The 20,045-nt window shown below is 42.7% G+C and overlaps 1 protein-coding gene across 1 annotated transcript; it reads right to left on the reverse strand.

Moving 5' to 3' along the window:
• Positions 1 to 2,197: 2,197 nt before the first annotated feature.
• LOC130367377 (peroxiredoxin-2-like) lies at positions 2,198 to 2,659 on the reverse strand. Its single transcript, XM_056569794.1, has one exon. It carries the CDS (start codon positions 2,657 to 2,659, stop codon positions 2,198 to 2,200), a length of 462 nt encoding a protein of 153 aa, XP_056425769.1.
• Between the last annotated feature and the right edge of the window lie 17,386 nt (positions 2,660 to 20,045).

A 20,045-nucleotide genomic window follows, 5' to 3' on the forward strand; every position in this document is an offset into this window, starting at 1 on the left:
TGCTCCAACATTAGATTGATAAAGTCGTCACTGAAATAATAACTGAATAAATCTATTTCAGTGTATCCGGCCATGCCAATCCGAATTCCTGAGTTGGCAGCAAACTCAGGAATCTGTGGCTGATAACCCTCTGGGGGTCTCCAGACAGGTTCACCGGAGGGGGCTTCGGTATGCTTGTCTGGGGGAGGGACTCCTATTACGAGCGGCATGGATGCTCGTACTAGTGTCAGCCACTGGGTCACTATCATGGGGAGTGCATGGCCTTGCCTGGCGGCATCTCTGCCTGCGTATAGGGGACTCATCATCAGTTCTAGATGATGAGGAGTATGAGGAAAAACACAGAAAAGTAGGATCTTCCTTCTACTCACTGGCAGATTCGGAGTACGAGGAAAGTAAAGTGTATGCCTCCTCCACCAAAAATGCCCGGCTTTTTTTTTTTTCTACGGTGGCAGGGGGGGATGGGGTGTGGGGGGGGGGGGCAGGGAAGTATGTAGCGTATGTGCTTGGTATATACTTTATAACGGTGTGTGTAATTATAAGTCACACACTGTTATACTAAAAAATAACAACACGCTGCAGCCAAAAAAAATAAGGGGGACTAAATGCAGCGCACTGAAACCTTAATAGGGCCCGGGTCCTGCTACAAAATCTGCAGTAGACCCTTGAAGACCTATCAGGGGGTCGGAGAAAGAATTTTTTTTTTAACTCCCACCTGTCCCTGCAGACAAAACTCCTGAACTACTGGACACAGGAGGACAGTTTTCAGCCCTGAGTGGCACAGATCTCGGCAGAGGGGGGGGGGGGGGACCCTGGCTCTCTCATTAACCCCTCCTCTGCAGGCTGCTATTGGTTGGATGAACCAATAGCAGCGCTCCTGGGGGGTGATGGGATCGCCACCTCCCCCCAGCTACAGGAGGTGATTGGTGTTGTACACTGCCGATCGCCCTCTAACTCTAGGTCATCAGTTCACACGTGACTTGTATCACCGGAATCACTGCAAATTGATTGACCCGTATGACCGGAATCACCGGTGTGAATTCACGAGCAATCTGCAGCGATCGCCGACATGGGGGGCTCTCGGGACCCCCCTGGGCATTGTCATGGGATGCCTGCTGAATGATTTTTTAGCAGGCATCCCGGTCCGGTCCCCACCCGGGGACCAAAATTCCCACTGGCGTACAGGTACGCCAGATCCTTAAGTACCAGGGCATCAGGGCATACCTGTGCGCCCGTTGTCCCTAAGTGGTTAAAGGGATACTCCGTTGTACACATCTTATACCCTATCCAAAGGATAGGGGATAAGATGTTTGATCGTAGGGGCACCACCGCTGGTCTCCAGGCCGGCAGCAGCAGCATCCGGAACACCAAGCCACGTCCCTTCCATTCATGTCTATGGGAGGTGTCATGACGGCTAGTACATAACAGTCACGCCTCCTCCCATAGAGGTGAATGGAGAGGTCGTGGCTGCTGGCATTGCCAGTCATTGGGCATGGAGCAGAGTGCACTCTGTGCACCGATTGACTGGGGTGCCGCGGAGATCGCGGGGGTCCTTTTGATAGGGGATAAGATGTGTTCAGCTGAGTACCCCTTTAAGGCCCTTAAAGGGTCAAACACTGATGTGAAGCGAATCTACCTAAGATAGGTGGCAGTGTAGAGCAAGTCCTTTTCCTTCTGGAGAGGAGATACTTTGCATACTTACCTCTCACAAGGTATCAAACAGGGGTGGCCAGACCGAGGCTCACCTCCAACCCCCATGAATGCAGCAACCATCTGTCCTACCACTTTTCCAGAGCAGGGATAACTGGGAGCAGAAGTGCCACACACAGACACATTTTGAGGATGCCTGTCAGTGACGGTTCAGCTGGCGATAACATCCCTCTCCCTGCCCGATGAAGGGGAGCAGCAGCATAAACTAGGTAACTTCAGTGGGAGCTACACAGGGGGCTGCTGCTACTACAGGGGGGGGGAGCACTGATACTACAGGGGGGCTGCTAGTACTTCTATATTTCTTAATTATTATGTATGAGCATGTCTTGCTGCTCTAAAATATCAGAAGTCAACCAAAAGAGGCTTTAATGTTGAGTAAATTAGGCTACCCCGTGTATAGTAGATTGGGGACCTTAAAAAATACTTTCACTGAGCTAGAGAATGCCTCTTGCTTTCATTCACTCCCTGACCTAAATCTTCTGTTATATCATTATGGTATGGAGCGACCCACTGGCAGATCATTGATGGTAATCTGATGCAGGATGCTCTTGTTGTCTATGATGAACAGACCCCTGTATGCAACCCCATCCTCCTCCGTGAGGACACCATAGTCCCTGGAGATTGTCTGCTTCAGGTCTGACACCAGGGGAATATTCATGGGTCCCAGGCTTCCCTCCTTACGAGGAATATTTGTCCAAGCGAGGTGTGAGAAATGCGAGTCTACAGAAGCTCGAATGACCTCAGCGCCGATCTTGCGGAAGTCCTCTGCGTGTTCACTGAAGCCGATGATCTCAGTAGGGCAGACAAAGGTGAAGTCCAGAGGGTAGAAAAACAGCACAACGTATTTACCCCTGTAGCTTAACAGTTTCACTTCTTTGAACTCGCCATTTACCACTGTGGTGGCCTGAAAGTGCGGAGCCGGCTTCCCAATGCGAGCGTTTCCAGCAGCCATCATGTCTCCCTCATTATGGTATGGCATGGTGTGATTTGTAAGGCATGGAATAATACCATACATTCTGTATACAGTGCCCCTTCCCTCTATCATATCATAACCAGGTCATTGAGTCCGAAAGAAACATCAACAACTATTTCTCTATCTCTGATTCAAATGCTTTTACAGTAGAAGGGAAATGTAAGTTTATGCACAGTATTCATGTAGCTTAGGAATTATTTCTACTAGTAATAGCACAGTCCTTCATATCCTGGCCATAATATATTAAATTAGAGCAAACAACATCAAACTTCACACTCAGTTTTAGCAAAATATTTAAGTATTTCAGATCAAACATTCATTTTCAGAAGTTGTACCTCTGAATATGGGTGGCACTGCTGCCTCCTAGTGGCAGAAAATGTCATAGATATGGCAGATTAAGGTTAATGTACTTGACAGGACTGCAAAGGCAATGTCATTTATTTTCCTACTTGCTGATCAAGTCTTCTAAAATCATTATTAACATACTTTGGACCTCCAGTGGTTACAAAATTATAACTCCAAGTATGCCCGCACAGCCAGCGGCTGTCTGGGAATGCTGGGAGTTGTAGTTTTGAAACATGGTTTCTGATCACTGACAACTAGCAGAGTTATTGAAAACAGTAAGGAATTGATATGTGAAAGAAGCAGCTTCTTTGATCACATAATTATGGAGGATTCCAACAGTCAGACCCCCACGGATCATGAAGTGACTTCATATCCTAGTGAAATATCTTTACAGCTGGGAAAAACCCTTTAACCCTGTAGTGGTATCAGTGCCTCATTATTTGTCACATATGTTCTTTTTCTATCAGTTTTTCTTAAAGGAACTGATGCCAGATCATTATGAAATGCCATCACTTAATGTTTGGTGGGGGGGGGGGGGGGGGTCCGACCTCTGGGACCCCCACTGATCGTGAAAATAGAGGGTATAACTGCATCCATTCTCAGTTTGGAGTACTGAGAATGGATACTCTGGAGGAAAACAAATGTTTTCAAATCAACCGATGCCAGAAAGTTATACAGATTTGTAAATTACTTTTATTTAAACATCTTAATCCTTTCAGTACTTATCAGCTGCTTTATACTACAGCGGAAGTGGGGTAGTTATTTTCTGTATGACCACAGTGCTCTCTGCTGCCCCCCTCAGTTTATGTCAGGAACTGTCCACAGTAGGAGCAAATCCCCATAGCAAACATATCCTGCTCCGGACAGTTCCTGACACAGACAGAGGTGTCAGCAGAGAGCACTGTGGTAAGATTGGAAAGAACTACAGTACACAACTTCCTCTGTAGTATACAGCAGCTGATAAGTACTGGAAGGATTAAGATTTTTAAACAGAAGTAATTTACAAATCAGTAAAACTTTCAGGCACCAGTTGATTTAAGAACATTTTTTCCCCTCCAGAGTATGTCTTTACCAGGGATGCTTCTGCCCCACACACTTAAATGGAGATAAGCTACATTTCCCTGCACACCGAAGTGGCTGATGTGAATGGGAAAAACAAAAAAGGGAATGCAACAATACACCAGCACTGCGGCCCCTACATTCTAAGCATAGTTATGGAGCCCCCTGATCATTAAGTGATGACATACTGTATCCTATAGATATGCTATAACTTTAGGAGATATGAATACCCCTTTGAAAAATATTCTTTTGGGGAAACATATGGACTGGGAGTTGAGAAACATATCTTGCTCCATCAGTTTAAGAGATATAAAGCAACTATATTGAAAACTATTTGGCTACAATGTAGTTGTATTGTACATTCCATAGGTATCCATATACATTAGATTAGAAGTAGGTTAATGGTTGAACAATCATTGAACACATAGTCACACATTTGGAGTATGTTCACACCTGCATATTTTGCTGCATATTTTTCTTCAGATTTTCTGCAACGGATTTTGCTGCCCATTGAAATCAATGGGTAACACAATCAGCTGCAGAAAATATGCATGTGTAAACGTACCCTAAAAGGCAATCTGCTAAGAGCTGCAGAGTGACACTGCTGGATAGCTGTTAGGGTATAAAAGCAAACTGTATCTGTCCTAGAGCTGGTGGTGGCCAGACATATAAAAACACATTTATATTTCTCAGCCAAGTGTCTCCAGGGGGCAGAGCCAAGCGGCTCAAATGCAAAAACCCAGCAAGCTTCTTTTCTTTCCTTCGCCTCCATACCCTTCCTAGATTGTAAAAGAAGCCGTGTAAATCAGTCAAGAAGGAGATGGAAGGTGAGAGTGAGAAAGGAGCATGGCAGGTTGTGACATCTGAGAAACTTGGCTCCGCCTCCTTGACATTTGACAGAAAGAAAGGCAATTTTACAAGTTTGGCAACTCCTGGGAAGTTGCAGTTTTCTTTTATACCCTAACATCTATCTAATGGTGTCGGCAGCTTTTTTGAGCAAATTCATCAGACAGATTCCCTTTATAGGGGTACTCCCGTGGAAAACTTTTTTTTTTTAAATCAACTGGAGCCAGAAAGTTAAACATATTTGTTAATCACTTCTATTAAAAAATCTTAATCCTTCCAGTACTTTTTAGGAGCTGTATACTAAAGAGAAATCCAAAAAAGGAATGCATTTCCTCTGATGTCATGAGCACAGTGCTCTCTGCTGGCCTCTGCTGTCCATTTTAGAAACTGTTCTGAGCAGCGTATGTTTGCTATGGGGATTTTCTCCTTCTCTGTTCCTAAAAGGGACAGCAGAGGTAAGCAGAGAGCACTGTGGTCATGACATCAGAGGAAATGCATTTCTTTTTTGGATTTCTCTTTAGTATACGGCCCCTAAAAAGTACTGGAAGGATTAAGATTTTTTAATAGAAGTGATTTACAAATCTGTTTAACTTTCTGGCACCTGTTGATTTAAAAAAATAAATAAAAACTTTTCCACGGGAGTACCCCTTTAAGCCTATAGAAGTAGTTACAGTGGTTTAGACTGGATGCACATGATTAAAGAGGTAGTCCAGTGGTGAAAAACTTATCCCCTATCCTAAGGATAGGGGATAAGTTTGAGATCGCGGGGGGTCCGACCGCTGGGGCCCCCTGCGATCTCTCTGTAGGGGGCCCCGACTCTCCGCCGAGATAGCGGGTGTCGACCCCCGCACAAGGCGGCGGCCGACACGCCCCCTCAATACATCTCTATGGCAGAGCCGGAGATTGCCGAAGGCAGCGCTTCGGCTCTGCCATAGAGTTGTATTGAGGGGGCGTGTCGGCCGCTGCCTCGTGCGGAGGTCGACACGCCCCCTTCCCGCGGCTGTCGGGGCTCCGTACAGGAGATCGCAGGGGGCCCCAGCGGTCGGACCCCCCGCGATCTGCAACTTATCCCCTATCCTTAGGATAAGGGTTAAGTTGCTCACCACTGAATCACCACTGGATATCTCCTTTAATCACTCTAGACAAAGAAAGAACAGAGATTCCGGCATTGTTCTGGGAACGTTCTTGACTAGGGGGATAATCTTGTTGCTGTGGACCTATAAAACACCATCCTCAGCTCCAATCGAACTCACCCCTTTCCCCCAAAAAAGACAGAGACTTGTTGGTGTATCAAAGACTAGTGATAAGCGGCAAAGGCTATATTCATATTCGCAATATTTAGCAAATATATGGACGAAAATTCATCCTATATTCGCAAATTTCGCATATTCGCTCACTTTTTTTTTTCATGCAAAATTCGTAATGAAATTTGCAAAATGCGCATGTGCGATTATATCTTTCAACTAACTACTTTCCTATTGGTTGCTAGGGATGTTGATAGCCTCTGACAACTGTATTTTCATCCTTCTCATTGGCCCACAAGCTAAAAGAAGGGAGGAATCAGTGTCCTCTGGAAGTGCCGATATTTGCAAATTTTCGCATGTTTGCCTTCTTTGGACCACAAGCTGGAAGCAGGGAGGGATTATCACTTTTTATTTACACAGTACACAGCATTGTGATGTGTACTGTGAAAAAAAAAAGAAAAAAAAAGAATATTTGTCATAATGAATATATTTCACTATATTCTAATTTACAGATTTGTAAATTACTTCTATTAAAAAATCTTAATCCTTCCAATAATTATCAGCTGCTGAAGTTGAGTTGTTCTCATCTGTCTGGAAACAGTGCTCTCCAAGTATGGACATCATACAATGAACATCATACAACAACATAAGATTTATAACCTTGTAAACTTTTCCTGAGAGAACCAGCTGGAGAAAGACTTGAAGACATACCACTCGCTTGAACCACTGTAGGGGCCTCCTACTTTTACCCCTAGCCATAAGGCACCAGGCCCACTTCATTCCAGACAATAGTAATCAGGTCGTTATTGCTAAAAAAAAAAAAGAAAAGAAAAAAAGAAAAACATTGATGTTAAAAATTACCTGGGGAGGGACCATTTTGGTTGTAATTGTTCGTTTTCATCAACTTTAATCGAATGTGTGTGGGCACTTTTTGTTAGAGATCTTCACCTATATTTAGGTGACTGAACCTGCCTGTCTGATGTCGGACAAATGTATACAAGGGTTACAGTTATAACCAAGTATACTTGTGGTAGGGCCTTGGGGGTGTAGTGTAGTTGGGGTGTTGCTTCGGTATAGGAGGGGTTAATATAACCCCTGTCACTCGTGACGCCAGGGTGAGGGATAATACGCTGAGGTAAATCTTCAGCCTATCGCCACCCTTCCCAGAAACGATAGGTGCGTGCTTAACTGAATGAAGGTCCACAATAGAGATGAACTTGAACTTGTATAAACTTTACTGAGGTACTTGCGGTACATCCAATTAACAGCAACAGTCTTAGCAATACAGTCTCTATACAGCACGGCAGTGATTGACAGATGCTGCGGACCATTAGCTTATCCAAAGGACTAGTAGAATTAGGATTGATGCAGAGATCCGTCCAGATTTAGGGGTCTGTTTAGGTCCGGTGATCTTGCAGACTTAACAGGGATTGAGGTAACTCACAGTTTTGTAAGATGGCCGTTGCCGCAAGGCTTGGGCCTAGTCACTGCTGATGACAGCTGTGCAGATCCTCCTCTATCAGCAGCTCACGAGGAAAGAGCGTGATTAATGGCCTCCGCTCCCTTATATGGGCAGGGCCGTTTTGGATTGGTACGTGTCAGCTGTCACTCACCGTTACAATGCATGGTGGGCGATCACCTGACTTCCTCCAAAGGTCCTTGAACCATAAAACCATAGAGTTTTGGAACGCATCACGTGACCCGCAGGTCCTGCGACACTACAACAAGGTAAGTACACTTTATTTACATATTTACACATTGAATCTGAATAACTTTAACTATTAAACGGGTGACAAGGGGCTAACTATAGATGAGTACCCCACCGGTAGCTAGGGACTCTGACTTTGGCCTCACCACAAGGTAACGGATGCAATCCTGTACCGGGATACCACTTACTAAATTTGTCAGTCATTGTCAATGATCAGCTGGATATAATACAAGGTTTATAATGTTATAGTGAACTTCCAGTCCACTCCGCAGCCATCTTGAAGACTTGATAATAGGCCTGGCTTGCACTCTCTTTGAGAACAGGTGGAAAAAACCACTTCCTGACAGATCTCGCTTCAGACTGAAGAGCCCTTAAAGAGTGTCATAAATTAATGAAACTGCTAAGGGCAATGTCATCCAAGCATGTTCAATACAGTAGGAGCCTTCATTAGTTTTATGGTTGTAAAGAAATCCTCCGCACCTGTTAATTATCTGTAATTAGAAGGTATCTCATATATCCGGCTGCCTAAATCTAGGTTTATGGGAGAATGCTGCGTCCTTGGCAATGTATATTTGGGAACAAGCGTCATCACCCGGCGGATCCTTCATTCATGCCTAGGAATGAGTTACACCTCTGTTTGCTTCTTTTTTCCTTGTTCTGGCTTCATTGCCAGAACATTTAGCGCATATGATATCTGACTCCCTCTCTACCTCTCCACGGAAAAGTTGAACTGTCTTTCAGATGCGTGTCAGTTCACAGAGTGACAGCACACGGCAGAAGCGTGTTAGTAAATGGAGCCTGTGATCTAAATAGATTGTGACATATTCCAAACATGTAATAATAATTAATGCTGACACCTTAATCTGCCACTGGAGTTTAAATGTACAGTATTAATCTATAATTAAGCAATCCTGGCGTAAGAAGACAGTGTTACCACGCCGACTGGTGACTCCACTTTGAGAAAATATTGACATATGCGCACGGGTTAAACTGGGCAGCCGCTTAGATTTCAGAGTGAATTTCCATTATTTCCATTTTTGAAGAAGAGAGGTATTATGGGTAAAGAAGTCAGCGGTGATGGCACATGGAATAGGAACAGAAATAGTGAGCAGTCACCTGGCAGTGTTTCTATGGTAAAAAAAAGTACATGTAAAGGGGTTTCGAGACATCTTATTAGAGAAAAACTGAGCATTTTATGTCATTGTGTCTAATGCTGTAATCCTGATATTACTGATCTGGTATTCCACAATGTCAGCAATATACAATGAAAAGCCTTAAAGGGGTACTCCGCTGCTCAGCATTTGGAACAAACTGCTCCAAATGCTGGAGCCGGCATTGGGAGCTCGTGACGTCATAGCCCCCCTCCCATGACGTCACGCCGGGTGTGATGTCATGAGTGGGCGGGGCTATGATGTCACAAGCTCCCAGTGCCGGCTCCAGCGTTCGGAGTAGTTTGGTCCAAACGCTGAGCAGCGGAGTATCCTTTTAAAGGGGTTTTTCCTATGAGAAATATTGGGTATATTTCTAATACTTAGCATTTTATCAATAGTAATTAATTAAAAAAATCTTCTCTTCTGAGATATCTTACTTTGATGTCAGTGGTTGTGCTCCCTGCTGTTCCTATTTCTGCAGATTGTGGCCATCTGCCACAGCCTTTTGTGATATCTGGCCTCACTGCATTGATACCTGTGTAGAAATGTGTACATTATATACTTTATGGACTTCTATAAGCCTGAATCTGTATAGAGAATCATGAGAGAGAAAGAGAGAAAGGATGAGAGAATGTATGCATAGTACTATTTTTCCCTCTCTTTTCATATACAGCCTTGTAGAAAGACATACAGGATATTAAACAGTATATTAAAATGGCACTGTCATTTTAGGTATATTTGTAATAAAAAAATGTGTATATTTTGGGGTGACAAAATGGTGCCTTGACCCTGCAGCTATTGCATGTGTGTCTCTGTGCGGAGACAAAAATGGAAGTGTGGGAGGATAAGCAGGGCTCTGTACACTGAGGACAAGCAGGACTCTGTACATCCAGGACAAGCAGGGCTCTGTGCACTGAGGACAAGCAGGGCTCTGCACACTGAGTACAAGCAGGGCTCTGTACACTGAGGACAAGCAGGGCTCTGTGCACTGAGGACAAGCAGGGCTCTGTGCACTGAGAACAAGCAGGGCTCTGTGCACTGAGGACAAGCAGGACTCTGTGTACTGAGGATAAGCAGGGATCTGTGCACTGAGGACAAGCAGGACTCTGTGCACTGAGGACAAGCAGGGCTCTGTGCACTGAGGACAAGCAGGGCTCTGTACACTGAGGAGAAGCAGGATTCTGTACACCGAGGACAAGAAGGGCTCTGTACACTGAGCACAAGTGGGGCTATGTGCACTGAGGACAAGCAGGACTCTGTGCACTGAGGACAAACAGGGCTCTGTGCACTGAGGACAAGCAGGGCTCTGTACACTGAGGACAAGTAGGGCTATGTGCACTGAGGACAAGCAGGGCTCTATACACTGAGGACAAACAGGGCTCTGTACACTGGAGGACAAGCAGGGCTCTGTACACTGAGGACAAGCAGAACTCTGTACACTAAGGACAAGCAGGCTCTGTACACTGAGGACAAGCAGGGTTCTGTACACTGGAGGACAAGCAGGCCTCTGTACACTGTGGACAAGCAGGGGGGCTCCATACACTGAGTACAAGTTGGACCCCTGGCTTATACAGCAGGCTGATTGACAAACCAGGAGCCTGCACAGAGCTCCACTTCCTGTATTTTATCTCTGTCCAGATACACACATGCAAAAAGACAGCATTTCTTAGCCCCAAAAATATACACAATGTAAATTACAAGAATACATATCATGTTATAATAAGTTTTTTTGAAAATGACAGATACACTTTAAGCACAGATAATAAATAAGAAGGATACATTGGGGAGGATAGTGAAGAAGAAAATTCAGTGGAATTAAATCCCATAACACTATTTATTAATGAGATTCTCCAGAGCTGTGTGGGAAGGTCTATTTTCTATGCAGGTCAGTAAAATAATAAAATACAGTCAGGGGTGTGTATTAGGTATACATTGCCTCAAGGTACAATTTTCATACCTCATGACTGTATAATCCTGCCCACAGAGGCGTATCTTGTAGCTTCTTGGCCCCGATGCAAAATCTGCAAAAGGGCCCCTTATCCCAATTAAAATACTGGTCTCTTATGGGGCAGATGTGCTTTTGGGCCCCCTTATGCCCCAGGGCCCCGATGCAACTGCTACCTCTATAGCTACAACCCTGCTTGCCCATCACATGCTATCTACTCCAATTATTACTGATTCCCTGAATTGTCAGACAAATTATAAACCCTCAGATCTTAGGAACGTGAGAGAGTATCAACAACTATAAAAAGGTGTGTGATCAGGGCACCCTAAACAATTTAAAGACAACATCTTATTTTTTGGCTTGGTCATAGGTCCTCTTTTACTGAGGTAGGTGGTAAATGCCAAAGTAAAACACCCATGAATCCCAGGACCCAAGGCTTTGCATCAGAACTCTGTCCAGAGCATCTCATCACCCCCTCTGGCTCGTCTTCTTCCCATAGTACGACCTGGCGATATTTCCTCCTCGGGTTAGTGGAATGCACATAACCAGCCAGTCACATGATACAAAAGAAAATGTCATTTATTAGACAGGTCATCTTCTTCCCTTACTTCATAGTGCAGATGTAATGCTTTTGTGGTAGGCAGAAGATTTGGAATAATCTCTGTGTATGTTAGGGATACTAGTCTGGCTGGTTGTCAGCTTGTGATGCCAGGAGAATGGTAGTTTAGATGTAAGGTAGATGAGGGTAGTTGTAGTGTCTGGACAGGCGCTATCTGTATTAAAGCCCCGGGAGAATAATTCACCTCAAATTCACCTGTTGGGGTCCAGGAATACAAATGACAGTTCAGATGACATAGACAGAATTGTAGACACCTGGTTCTTACTTGTACAGGACAAGTTTGTGAGATGCCACTGTCGCAGTCTTTAGGTATTATGGGACTTGTAGTACTTCTGGTTACTCTAGGCTTTAGACCGACTTGGTACAGATTTAACTCTTGACTGACTGTACTTATTAACTACAACTGTTTTAAAATTACCTTAAAAAGTTATAACATAGTAAATAATGAGACTTTTCAATGCTTCCTTAAGAGATTTTTCTTCACACATACAATTCCAGCTGTTTAGCAACATCTAGAACAGTATATTATTGTTAGGAAACCCTTTCACCTGACTATTGTTGTGATGATGACAGTAGAGACAAAAGGAGACGTTTATAGAATCTATCTTCTCCAGCATGGATACAATGGAGAGACAAAGCATTTAATTAAAGGGGTGCTCCATAGAACTAAACGCATAGCCCATCATTTCCCTCTTATCAACCTATTTAATTGTCTAAATATCATTTATTAGCTATACAGAGCAGTCCCCCCTCTTTGATTGTCACTTACATGCATAAAGTGAAGGAATGACATCATCCAGCCATACACTCTGTCTCTGTGCAAACCCCTCTCTAAAATCAGCCCCCGCCCTCCTGAGAGATACAGACCATGTGGTTTCAGCCCTGCATTGATAAGTCATGCGACCTTTAGTGCTGAGAACTTTCAGGTGTGTGCGGCCTCAGCAAATCAGACACTGAATCTCTCTCTGCTGCTCAGAGCAGGATGGTGGGGGCTGGCAGAGAAGAGTTGCAATGATTACTGGGAGATGTAAGCAAAGAGATAGAAGGATGGCAAAGAATATCAAGCAGCCAGAGGAGATAACAGAGGCCACAAGAGCCATGCATATCAGGCAGTATAGTCTGCAGGTAACATATCCAGGTAGTGTAACATATATATATATATATATATATATATATATATATTTCCCTGGAGTACCCCTTTAAGTGCTTCTCCTCATTTGTTCTGGTGATCAATTGATCAATGGGTGTCTCAGCACCCAGAACCCGTGCAATCATTTAAAAAAAAAAAATTCTCTAAAAAGTATTTAAAAAAAAAAAAAATTATGACAGTGGCAACCTTTTCTTGTCCTATATTTGTACGTCATGGGCTGGAAAACATGAATGCAAAATTATATATATTTAGTGTTAACAGTCTATTAAGAGAGCACAGGAGCTGCACTTGCTTTATAGACAGTAAGAAACGCTCTCAGCAGCCAGGACTTACCACTAATGCCAAGCAGCAGTGATCATGCTGATGCAAGACATTGAGCCTTTAGACCCTGCAATCATCTTTCAATCAAAAGATTGCATGCTATAGTATCCTATGGGGACTAAAAATTGTGAATAAAATAATTTAAAAAAAAAATGTAATAAATGTGAACAAGCCCCGCTACAGTTTGATAGATCTGGGCCAATTTGTCATTTTAACCGTGAGGTGCACTGCATAGGAACGACCTTGCTGTAGATAAAATGAGTGCTGTCATTACAAAATACAATGGATCCTGCATAAAACAAGCCCTCATATGGCCCTATAGGTGGAAAACTCAAGGAGGTATGGCTTTTAAAGGTGAGGAGGAGGAGGAAAAAATAAAAGCAAACATAATAATAGGCACATCCCTAAGGTCAAGGCAAGGTTGTGTCATTGAATAGTTATCTTATGTTTTAATTGATTGTTATTTTTCAACTTTTTGTATAAAATTTAGGTTCTACTGAATATGTCACTATTATTGCACTTTATAACTGTGTACAATACCTCCATATAACTTCTGAAATGTACAGAACTGTTATACTGCCCCATTAGATTTCTCTGAGGCTCTGATGTAAATCCTTATAACCTGACATAAATCTTTATTAATCTCTGTACTAAGGAAGTATTCTCCATGACAGCATTGCTTCTACCGGAGCTATATGTAATTCGGAGCCATACAAACCACTCTATGGCCACACAAGCAGTGCTCAGTAGTACAGAGCCATAGGGGTTCTCCTTACTTCCATGCTTTGTTCGCGCACACGGCTCTACCGATTACTTCAGGGCCAAAGGAGAAGAAAAAGTTTTATGAATTGTGGTTATTCTTAAATTGCTGAACTGTATTTCAGAAAAATGTCATGCCAGGACGATGTTAGGAAAGGAGGCGATCACTAAGTGCTGGAGAATGATATTGCTGTGCCCATCTTCTTTTACTGCATTCCTTACATTTTGTCTCTCGCGGCTGTCCTGCTGTTGCCCAGCGATCGGAAGAAGGCGACGCTCAGGATTCCAGTTATCACAGAGCTGAGTAAGTCTTTCTGTGTGCTGTAAATTCACAGGAGTAAATCTGCTTTCTGAATTATTAATAGGATTGAGTTTGAAAGTTCCTCTTGGACGCTGAGCAAGCTCAATTTCTCAGTGCTGAGCAAACATGAAGAGACAGCGGATGGGGCCTGGATGGGGTCCTAGTAACAGATGATTCAGAGGTGAAGACTACTAAAAAGGACAGACATTCCAAATATATGTCTGCGAGAGAAAAACATACACATCTATGTTTCATTAACAAAGAGGCTAATTACAGGTCTATCAAATATAACCTGTCCAAAATAAATACGCTCTTTCATCCCATAATTCAGGAACATTTCCCATAAATGAACCCATACTGCAGGATGTCACCTTTACATATCGCTTTACAATGTACGTTTTACGAGAATGTAGCTTTCTTTGGAAATGATACATAGTGGTGTAGTATATCTAAAACTATCCCACTTGTATTTAAATCCTTTATGGTTAATTTCTTGGGCTGCATGGAACACAGTAGGGATATCATATACTATGGTTACATGAATTGCTGGAATAAGGTTGGTGAGAGTTATACATAACATAGCATTATTCTTCACTGCAGTGATCATGGTATGAATAAGGGTGTGACTACCCAAAACGCGTAGGAAATGATGCTCTGCTGTATCATGTTTTGCCTTCAATAAAGAAAGTTGGATTTTATCTACATTCCTGTTGCCGGACATTGCTTCTTCTTGTGCTGTTTGGTGGGGACCACTGTCTGCTAGCCCGAGCACGGTGGCAGATGTCAGGATTGGTCCACCATAGAAAGCACTCGTACAACACTTATGTTACAAGACTTTTACACTTTACTTCCAATTTTTCTTCATATAAGAATACTTTTCATGCAGGAATAGTGTACTTGAACATATTGCAAAATCACCCAGTGCATACTGTCAGGATTGGAGCATTTCATGCTATCACATTGCAGTGATTAGGATTTAGGATTTTAGGCCTGCATATATATTAGACATATATCAATTCAACCTGACAATTCTGATGGCCTCCCAACTCTCCCAGGCAGGTGATGTTGGAGGAGATTGAGCTTGTTAGATTTTAACTATCAAAGCCCAAAATAGGCTAAATTAGAGGGTTAAGCTACAATAGGATTTAAATTGCTTGACATATTTTTTTACGGTTTTGATGACTAGGACTCCCCCATGTGTACTATTGGGATATGCTAACACCAAAAATTTTGATGATCAGTAAGTACAAAGCCCTACAATGGGTCCCTCTGGGAACATTGGACCCAGGCGCCACCTTCACAGGGGTGGCAAATTTCCACCCAGAGAAGACTTTTAACAGGCAGGCAGGGGTGGACTGACTGGCTGGTCCATTCGGATGTGGCCCACTGCTGCTACTGGGGATCCAGGGCACTTGTCCCGGATCCCCACGCAGTCTTATGCTTCTTTCAGCTGTTTACACTCACTCCCATACAACTAAAAGCCTTCTCTGAGTGTGAGCCATTGTGGCCTCTTCCTCCACGCAGCACGCGGTGCAGGCATCAGTGATGTCACTTATCGACGTCTGCACTGTGGAGGAAGGAAGAAACACACAGTTTTTTTGTTTCATTGGGGGGGGGGCTACCTACTTGGCTAACTATATACTTGGCCGCCTAACTACCTAACTCCCCCCCCTGGCTAACTATATACATTGCTGCCTATCTACCTACCTACCAACTTGGCTAGCTGTATACCTGGCTTCCTAACTACCTACCTACCTCCCTGGCTAATTATAAACCTGGCTGTCTATCTAACTACCTACCTGGCTAAATATATACCTAGCTGTCTAACTACCTACCTACCTACATACATTGCAATTTATCTACTTTCCTGGCTACCTGCCCTTTTACTGCAGGACTCCAAGGAGGGCATTATTACAGTTTGTGAGCCAATAGATGGGAAAATTGTGTAGAGGAGGGAAGGACACCAGGAAAATATGGAGTCCAATATGTTTGCCCTGCAAATGTTAAGAGATCAACATGGTGGTCTGGTCCGGGCGTAGAAGAAAAGAAAAAGGACTCTAATAATTGTCCCCAGATACAGCTGTAATCACTTATATGGCATACAGATCCATTGTAAAGCTGGTATCCAACTCTATATTGTTCTGTATATAATCACTTATATGTTTTTTTGTTTGTCCTGATATAATAATAATTATTTATTTATTTTTTATTTTTATTGCTACCTTGGTTCCAGTAATTAAGAAGTAATGTCAAAATTAGGGTTGTGCTATGTGTTAGGATAACGTATCACAACTATCATTATTATTATTAATATTATAATATTATTTTTATTTATTTTTATAGCTACATTGGTTTCAGTAATTGAGGAGCAGTGTGCAACATTTTCGGATAATTTTTAACAATTTCAGGAGTGCAGTACAATATCTCAACACACCAAGGATCAAGGTGATGCTGGCTACATCTTTATGTCAACAGGGCTTGCTGTGCCTTGAGGTCAGTACTGTATTTTGGTGCCTGCAATGCTTCCTTGCTAGACTCGGTTTTACAACTTGTACTTACTGACAGAATCCTGTATCTGTCTTTGGCTACAGAAATAGTACATGCCTGCCAGTGACCTGGCGAATGCACGCTTGTTATGTTATCATTGCTTTGCCTGTGTTCGCCACGATCTCGCTCCTAATCGGCGCACATGCCTGTAATTAAATCATCCTGTGTGTATTAGCAATGAAACCACCTCACAAATAAAAGCGACGGGTGTCTACAGTTTAATTAGGAGCTCTCGAAAGGTTCCTGCACGCTGGGAGGTGATGCTTGTCAAATTAATGTTACATGGCATAGCCTGTTATGTGACTGCACAGGGAGGTTCCCTCACTTTCTAACCAAAGCAAAGTTGACAGCTACTCAGCCACAGGGAAAGGTTTTGTTTGAGGCCCGTGTCATCTTGCGTCTGTTGCAGAATCCTACCGAGGATCCACCATCGTGTTCAGGGTTAAACTATACTGCAGGATGTGTAAGACACAATAGGTGATTGGAGATTAATACTGATGGAAATTATTGCAGATAGCTCCTCTCATCACTTTGTGCTCACATACCCTCATGTGCCACTGGCCCACTGGTAGTACCTGTCTAGATTGTTTAGTGTAAAGATAACCAACTGTGGTTCTAACTTACATTGACTCGTATGGATGGATTCTGCTCCTTCCTATATATAAAATATACATCATATGCTTCATATGCTGAGTTTCTGAGCTTAAATTGTATATAAAAACAAAAAACAATGCAATAACTACCACCCACCACTGTCCCAGGAAGCATCAACATGACGAACAGCTCAGATGTTAAAATCCTTCATGTCCTAGCTTTACATCGTCATTACATCATAAACGGGGTATACTGTAAGGTCTTGTTCACTTTAACAGTCTGAATGTAGTAGACTAGTGAATACCTTTGGGCCACTTCCATTGTTTTAGCCAGAGAGCAGCGTTCGGCACTATTGAGTCCAGCTAAATTACTGTATATGTGTGGGAAGTGGCTTAAAAAATAGTCACAAACTCAATATATTTAAGCCATTATTACCAGCGATTATCAGTGATTAGAGTCCTCTACAGTGCACCACATGATACATTGAATAGTTATGAGGCAACAAGTCAGTGGCTCTCTGCTCTTTCATAGTATTCAATTGGATCTACAATGAGTCCCACTGGGTCCATTGGACCCAGGCAGCACCTTCACAGGGGAGACAAATTGCCACCATGAGAGGATTTTTAACAGACAGGCAGAGGTGGACTGACTGGCTGGTCCATTTGGATGTGGTCCACTTCTGCTACTGGGGATCCAGGACACTTGACATGTTTGCACTGCTATCACCTGTATGCGTGGCTCACTCGCATACAACTAAAAACCTCCTCTAAGTGTCTGTGGCCTCCGCCCCCACACAGCACGTGGTGCAGGCGCCAATGACGCCTGCACTGTGGAGGAAGGAAGACATGAGCCAGCTGTGCTCCAGAGGGTATGGCTGTGTAGGATATAATCAGGTGTTTTTTTTTTGTTGTTGTTTTCATCCGGGGAGGATCACTGGCTACCTATTTGGCTAACTATATACCTGGCTGCCAAACTTCCTACCTCCCTGGCTAACAATATACTTGGCTTCCTAACTACCGACCTACCTACCTCCCTGGCTAACTATATACCTGGCTGTCTACCTACCCACCTTGCTAACTATATACATGGCTATCTAACTACCTACCTATATAACTTGCTACCTACCTTCCATTTTACTTTGCAGGCCACCAAGGAGGGCATTATTATAGTTTGGGAGCCTATTGATGGGAAGATTGTGTAGAGGTAAAAAGAGTTGAACATGTTTGTCCTGCAGATATTAAGAGATCGACATGGCGGTTTGATCTGGACAGAGAAGAAGAAAAAAGGAAAGAGGACATTGCCGATAAAAGAAGACACAAATGTGAGTCCCCAATTATAACTGTATTCATTTATTTGTTATACAGATCCTGTGTACAGCTGGTCCTGTTTGTAATTACTTATATGAAATGTTATTTGTCCTCCTGATATGCAATGGCATAGTCCTTTTTATTTATTTATTTATTTTTTTTTTTTTGGTGGGGGGGGGGGGGGGGGGGCTGTGGGTTTGTCATAGAATTTCACTCTTGGACCCAGACAGCACAATGTCTGGGGCCAGCCTTAAAAAGAATGAAGATATAGTTAAAAGTCCCAAATACAAAAGATCCCCTGGGTGGGTCGGAAATCACTAATCAATAAATTTACCAAGACCCAGGGCCTAAGCCTGGGTAACAGTGACAAGTGGTTTAAGAAAACAGTGACAAGTGGTTTAAAAACCAGCAAAACAGCTCCAGAGGTGAAGACCTGTTATGGGATAAACCCTCTCATTATTGATTACAGGGTTCTGCTGTCACCCTTTTTAATCTGGAATGCTGTATTTGCTATTTGAAAACAGAAAAATTGCCGCCCTCTACTAGTTTCAGTGCATCAGCATCTTCCTCAGCATCTTCCTCCACGTGTTCTCCCCGGCCTTATATGCTCTAAGTATACAATGCCATAAAAATGTGACAGCTAATCAGCCAATCACACTCCTCTATACAACAGACCAATGTCCAGGTGCATGTTACCTACATCACAAAGTCCTACCATCCAATGGGAGCTGTAACTCACCTGTAAACAGATGAGATCATTGCTAGATGTCAAAACGTCAGAAGCTCCCTGCGCTTGCGTATAGCAGACCCATCTACTTACTTTATCATTTTAATGGCCAAAAGGTGTATGTATATATATGAAAACATGCAATAGATTACTATATTAACGTTAGTCCTCCATTGTCAGCTGACTGATTAGCTGCAAATTACCCATTGGTAATGGATCGATAATGATATATACAGTAGAATAGCTGGGTTCATTACACATATATGAAAATGAATATAATAATTAGCATAAATTAAATCACCTGCTATATAATAAATATATAATAATAAATAAGATATGTGAAACCCATACAAATGTGTGCATATGTATAATGATAAATAAAATATGTGAACCCGTGTATATATTGAAGCCCCCCTAAAGTGAAAATATTACCTTCTAACAAGCATTTCTTCTGTCTAATAAATGTCAAATATAAACATTGCATGAAAGATAAATAATTACCACAATACAGAATTCCTATTCATGATGAATATCTCAAATTAAGGAAGTATCAACAAAAACATATATTATCCAAAAATATATTCCATAATATATAAACCACCAATAATGTTTATATCCTCTGGACAAATCACTGTACCATCTAATTCATTATCAAATTGGGACTAATCACTAGTGTTGAGCGGCATAGGCCATATTCGAATTTGCGAATATTCGCGAATATATGGACGAATATTCGTCATAT

Source organism: Hyla sarda, chromosome 4, assembly GCF_029499605.1.
Source record: "Hyla sarda isolate aHylSar1 chromosome 4, aHylSar1.hap1, whole genome shotgun sequence".
Lineage (NCBI taxonomy): Eukaryota > Metazoa > Chordata > Amphibia > Anura > Hylidae > Hyla > Hyla sarda.

What these genes read in the sequence shown, in the direction of transcription:
- LOC130367377 (XM_056569794.1), bottom strand. Translation starts at nt 2,659, where the DNA reads ATGGCTGCTGGAAACGCTCGCATTGGGAAGCCGGCTCCGCACTTTCAG.